At 40.8% G+C, this 6,804-nt stretch overlaps 1 protein-coding gene across 1 annotated transcript; it reads left to right on the forward strand.

The window, feature by feature from the left end:
- Nucleotides 1-2,128: 2,128 nt before the first annotated feature.
- Nucleotides 2,129-6,394, forward strand: fgf17 (fibroblast growth factor 17; the record flags this gene model as incomplete). Its single annotated transcript, XM_084551783.1, has 5 exons — nucleotides 2,129-2,160; nucleotides 2,271-2,307; nucleotides 2,474-2,651; nucleotides 3,964-4,070; nucleotides 6,104-6,394. 5 exons carry the CDS (start codon nucleotides 2,129-2,131, stop codon nucleotides 6,392-6,394), a joined length of 645 nt encoding a protein of 214 aa, XP_084407909.1.
- Between the last annotated feature and the right edge of the window lie 410 nt (nucleotides 6,395-6,804).

Consider the following 6,804-nt stretch of genomic DNA (forward strand, 5'->3'; position numbering starts at 1 on the left):
GGGTTTTGCAGGTGGTCAGTTTACGCTCATTTATGTGAAGGGGAGCATCCACTGAGTCCAGCATCCAGATCTAATACATCAATAGTGCACACCTTTCACCACTTCCATGTATCAAGACACTCATGTGTGTCTTGATACATGGACATGTGTGTCTTTCTGTCTTTCTGAGAAAACTCTCATACAACTGGTGCAATGGATCACTATGCCCTTACACAAACCTTAGCCATGACCAACGTAACCCTAACATTTACCCGCAACCTAGGCCTGATTCTACACTGAGCCTGAAAACACAGTAGGTTACAATGTCCTCATAACATAAGAGATAATGTGATGTCTCACTGCAATGGTTTCCAACGCAGATAAACTGGCAGGTAAGTTGTTCCATTCCACAGCTGTTATATACCTTCCATCTCTTCGTGTAATCCCACACTGACTTTTCCAGTTCTGTTGCCTTCTGTTGTTGCCTGGGCTCGTTATCCATCCATGGAATGAACTGGGGATCAGTCAGCTGCCTCGGTGGTGATACCGGTGATGGACAGAGGTGTAAACGTCATTCAGTCAATTAGCCGTTTAGTCATTTACTCTTTCAGTCTTTTGTCGAGTTACCTTTAATTGCATGGACAGGATGTGTTGCTAAACATTGCCCTGCATTTTTATGTTATGCTATGATGTGTGTCAATAATTGTACATTTTAATTAAAATGTGAAGCTGTATCCCCTTTGTATATAGCAGTTGTTGTAGTGCAGTGGGTTTCAATTGTGAATTTGCTCACTTTTGGTAAAAAAAAATAACAAAATAAAAAACAGTCCAGGATTAATACTGAGAGCTGGATAAAGCCTGGCACTGTACCTACACTGCACCATGTTATTGTGGTGCACAGTAGATGCAGATCATGACCTTCCAGTGCGCATCAAACTGTGCATCATGTTGTCATCACTCACGCTAAGTGTTTCTTTAGGTTTCTGACAAAAACAATACTGATTGTTGTTACACAAGAGTGGAACTGACTGATGGGCTGGCGTCTTACAGTGAGACGTGACACCAGTGAGTGGAACCAGAAAGTGCTGGCTCCCATCAGACAGTTAGAAGCAGATCAGCGTGGAAGAGATGCCAAACTGCTGCTTCTTCTTCTTGTCTTTTTTTTTTCTTTTTCTTTTTTTGCTATTATATGGTGGTCAAAAGAATTGTAGAATGTTAAAGATTTTAAAGAAGTCAGTGGAAACCATCTCTTCTGGAAGCTTTTCAAAGAGGCAGAGGAAAGACAGTGGCCCCCAACGCTCATCTCAGAATGTTGATTGATTATTATGTAGAAGATGAAACAGGCCTTTTGTCAGATTTGTTTTGGGCTTCTTTTACATGAGCTGGAAGTGTGACCATTTACCACGAGATAAAAGGGGAAGTGTGGTGGTGGTGGTGGGGGGGGGGGGGGGGGGGGGGTGATGGGAGGGTGGGTTGAAATGGTTTCTTTAACACCTAACTGCCACACCCATAAGGTGACATTAGGCTCCTCACTTTTAAATACAATGCTGCCATAATGATCTACATTAAATCAGACTGAGTGCCGTTTGATTTAGTTCAAATGGTTTAACTGAGGTTTTCTAATATAAAGCCTTTTACTTTTCTAATCTTAAGTATGTGAATGATTTTCTCTCTTTTTTTTCTGAACGTGTATCCCTATTAAATCATCGTTAGGGCTCCTGTGGCTGCGCCCACCCACAATAAAAAGATTTCAGGGAGGGACTTTTTTTGGCTTTCAACATTTAACCAGTGAGCAGCCGGGTGCCGGTGAGACAGAGGGCTTTTTAAAACCTGGAATTAACTCAAGGAGACGCACACCGGGGTCCACAGTGATGTGACAACAAGAAGAAAAAAGAGCTTCTTTCTTTTATATATACATATATATATACTTAAATAATGGATGTATGTCCCTGTGACGCGCAGCTTCTTGCGCAGGCTTTTTGATAAATCTGAGGGGAAATAACTGCGAGACTTCTGTGGCTGTGGATGGACAGTTCAGGAGAGCACATGCAAACACTGTGGGAACTGCTGGATTTATTTACCGCATCCTTCTGGGATTTATCTGCCTCAAGAATCCCTTCTTTCTTAATCGGATGAAATAACGAGGAGAATGTATGGAATAAACCAGCGCTGCATTTACATGTGAGGAGACTGACTGTGATTGTATGACTGAAAACAAAAATCGTAAAAAAATGTGAAAAAACAACATGCATACTTTTTAATTTACTTACATATTTTTGTTGCCTCTGCAGATCGTTTCATTTTTTCGTGCTGTGGTGCCACGCTCAGGTAAGCGCATAAAGACCTTTGACAATATTGTAAAATAGTCCACTGATTTTGCGTAAAACACAACCTATAATTAGTTTAAAGTATCAAGATATAGGGGGGATACCCGATTTATATTTCTCTAGAAAGACAAAAATATGTATTTTATTTTTCCCTTTGTATAAAAAAGGGGGAGAATCACCCGTCTCCTAATTTTAACCAGTATGTGAGGACGCAGGGCGCAGTGACGGACCAGCTCAGCCGCAGACAGGTCAGGGTTTACCAGCTCTACAGTCGCACCAGCGGGAAACACGTCCAGATTCAGGGCAAAAGGGTCACTGCCACCGCCGAGGATGGAAACACGTACGGTAAGAACTGGCCCCGTGCCTGGGGGCCCTTAACGTAATTCTTTGTCCTTTACACCCAAACCTGAAAACCTAAGAGAAAAGATACAGGCCGGTCAACTATTTAATCCAAATGTATGGAAATGATATGTCAGTCTTCTACTATGCAACAGGAGCTAAATACAGACTTGTTATTCTGTAGAATATCTGCAAATAACATTAATATGGTGAGGGTCACGGTGAGGGAGGACTAGGCTGGAGGTGGAATAGAGCCACAATCTGAGGAACAGTTCTAATATATGTGTATTTTTAGTTGGATTTTTCCCACAATATTTTTTTTAAAGGAACACTGGGTGATTTGTGGCTGTATTTAATTAATAAGAAGCATTCAACAAGTCCAGCTGAATTTGTTTTTGCTTTTATTTTTTGGGGATATACCAATACCTGATTATCTTATCAGATAATTATTAAGACACACTGGGCCTTGTATTTAATATATACATATATATTTTTTACATTTATTTTAAACTTGGCCAGCAGCATCTCCAGTACGAGAGCTCTTACAAGTTATAAGATTTTCTGTAGAACTTGGTGCACTGGCCTGCAACAGATGACTACGATATGCGTTCAGAGGAATTAAGTGAAAATCTCAGGCATCACCACAAAGCCCCCAACTGAGGACCGACGTCCTCGGGCACAACCAGCAGTTTCACCTCCAGCCTGCCTGTCCCTCCCTCTGTGAGGTGTTTACAGGCTTATATGTTAATTCAGCCTCCCTGCTGTATCCATGAAGCCATCGTCTGGCAAATTACTGGGTGATTAGGACAAGCCCTTTGTCTCCGCAGCCTCAATACACAAGGCTGTTGTAATGCCTAGTGGCTATTATTAACTGCAGGAAAAAATCAATTGGGGATGTATATTCCAATAGGACTCTTTAATGTATAGTGATAACATTTGTTTAATCAATTGGTCCATCGACTTTAACAGTTTATGCTGTCAGTCTGGCTTAACAGACAATTGACGTTCAAAACTGCACCCATCAGAAAAAGCACATTCTTATAGGACTACAAACATGCAGCAAAATAGAACAGCTGACAAATATTGCCCATGTATATATGGAGTATAGATTTATAGCTTACATTCCTCAGTAAATCAGAACTTCAGAGCTGAATATCAGTATCTAGTCTCAATGATATTTGATTTTCCAAAGAGGAAGGGCATGGTTGTATGCATAGTTTGTGTATGGGATATTACACAGAACTTAAAGAAAAAAACGAGTCTGTGGTTGCCGGTGGTGTATTGCTCAGTCCCATGACTCCTCCTCTATTTCTTGCAGCTCGCCTGTTCGTCGAGACGGACACCTTCGGCAGTCGAGTGAGGATAAGAGGTGCAGAAAGTGGGCACTACCTCTGCATGAACCGGAAGGGGAAACTTGTTGGAAAGGTACAATAAATATTTCTGAATTAATTCATTTGAAAGCACAGGTGATGATGTCTGCAGATACTGAAACATTAGGGAAATGTGAGAACAAGGTAAAAAGCAAACTGTAGTTGCAGCATGGTAAAATTAAGCACACAGATTCTATTGTTGTAAGCCGATATTGTGTAAAATAGTCTCTATTATGTTAAGCAAGTTATTTAAACATTAACACCGCAGAGGAAATCTTGTGTTTTTCTTCTTATTTAACCTTTGAGGATTATAACCAGATCAGATGCCACGTCACTGTGAAACAACTGTAGCACTTGCAATAAAGCTCCCGTCCATTGTCAGTGTAGCCTCATAACTTGTCAGTCACACCAGGACATGATGTACTACTGGAAAAAAGGAATACTCACATGCTGAGTGATGGTTACCCAGTCCTTTTGGACACGGCTGACAGCAACAGGGGGATAATACCCTCCCAGCGTGCACTGCCCGTGTCTGTTTGGTCATAAGTCAACTCTCCACTTCCTTCATGGAAATGGAAAAGATAGATTCACATATCTGGCTGACGTGACAAGTCATAAATCTATTTCTCAGCAGGGCTCTGAGGTGTTGAAACTGTGGATGCTGTAATGTCCTTTAGACGTCAGAAGGACACTCGGAAAAGAAAACTATGAACTGCAAACTAGTCAAATATGATGCTATTCCACTTTCAGCCATGGTTATTTCTGTTGATAGTATTGCAGGTTTAAAGTGTTAGTCATATACCTACATTTGGCTGTATGGTAGTTCAAAAAGGAAATGGAGATTTGTATTTTTAGGGAGCACGCTAACCCTTGTTTTCTTGCCAAGAAATAGATGAAATGATACACAGCCCTTATCAGTAATGCTAAATGAGACCAAATTGCAGTTTGAACTTTCAAATGCACAAATATTTTTTACAACAACACAATCATCTGAAATGAATAAAAGCAACTGAGCAGTATGAATCAGGAGAGCCCTCTGAATGATAGTTTGACACCCTTCCTAGCTTCCTAGCCTCCCAGCTAATAGTAGCCCCTCCTAGCGTCTTAGCTTTTCAGCTAATTGTAGCTCTTCCTAGCTGCCGAGCCTACCTACTAGCTAATAGTAACTCTTCCATTTTCCACTTTTGGTTGATGAATACAGAGTATTGCCACTTGCTGGTATCAAGAGTTGTATTAAGCATTAAAGTTGTTCATTAATGTTGGCTTTCCTAAACATGATATTTCTTTGCTAGTTTACAAAACTCAAACACACAAAACAAAAAGTTGGACATTAAATTAGTTGATTGATACTACTCTTTTGGTGAATGGCCTTGTTTTTATATAGCGCTTTTCTACCTATTGGTACTCAAAGCGCTTTACAGTCACAGACACATCTACCCATTCGCTCACACAAGCACACACTCATTCACACTGGGGGTTCGGTGTCTTGCTCAAGGACATGTGGCACATTACGGGGATCAAAACACTAACCCTCTGGTTCATGGACAACCCACTTTACCTACTGAACAACAGCCGCCTTTTGTGCGCGTCCTAACGATTAAGCTAAACAAAAGCTGGTTAGCTTGAAATAGCACACCTCTTATTTAATGCAAAGACAGCAATAGTGGTGTTAATCTTTTCTCTTTGTAAACAATAAGTATTTTACAAACGATTGGTCATAGGGTTGTTGTTCTCAGTATCAATCTACTTCTTAAAAAGTGGACATTTTTATAGTTTGTATTCTTCAAACAGACAGAAAAAATGCCTAAAGGGTGGTGTGCAGACTCTGTCTGAATGTGTTTTATTACTTACACTTTCAACTTCTCATTTGTAAAAGGGCAAATGTGTTATTTTGTCTTTCATAGTCACACTTAGTTTAAACATTGACATTTTAAAAAGCTGTGTGAGCTCACAATTGCCTAATTTGTGTAGATATTAGTGGTGTGGCTGCTAGTTCTTGAAATCCAATGCTCATTCTGTTTGATGTGCATGTGCACGAATCTGAAATCTGTCCAGCTTTAACATAAAGTCCCTTTTCTCCTCACGCAGCCCAACGGCCGGAGCAGGGACTGTATCTTCACGGAGATTGTACTGGAGAACAATTACACAGCCTTCCAGAATGCCAAGTATGAGGGCTGGTATGTGGCTTTCACCAGGAAAGGGAGGCCCATCAAAGCCTCCAAGACGAGGGAGAACCAGAGAGAGGTTCATTTCATCAAGAGGCTTCACACAGGCCCGCCGCCTTTCCCCAACACAGACCAAAGCAAACACTTTGAGTTCATCCGATTTCCGGCCACACGTCGAGCAAAGCGGAACAGGAAATCGCGTACCTCTTCCTAACACGCAGCAGAAGCAATGGACTGATGACAGTTGTGATATAGGTAGAAACAGATGGGATTTTATTTTTGTATATTTTTGATAGGTAAAAAGATTGTTCAGATGCCATAAATCTAAAGTAATATTGCTGTAAAATGATCATGTGTAAATACTGAAAGAGTAAAGCAGATGGGTTATATTTAATCGTCCTGTGTGTATGTGTTATCTTCTGGAGAGCTGAGAGGGATAACAAAAGAGTACAAAGAGCTGAGCTCAAATACGTTGTGGAAGGGAAATATTTGGAAAAGGCCGCATAATCTTCCCAAGGGACAGTGGGACAAAAAATGATATACCCACTATGTACTGTAGTTTCATTATTTTTCCTAGGCACCCAAAAACCGACCAGCATTTTAGAGCTGATTCATTGATTGGTC

Source organism: Chelon labrosus (genome assembly GCF_963514085.1).
Source record: "Chelon labrosus genome assembly, chromosome: 9".
In the NCBI taxonomy this organism is placed as follows: domain Eukaryota; kingdom Metazoa; phylum Chordata; class Actinopteri; order Mugiliformes; family Mugilidae; genus Chelon; species Chelon labrosus.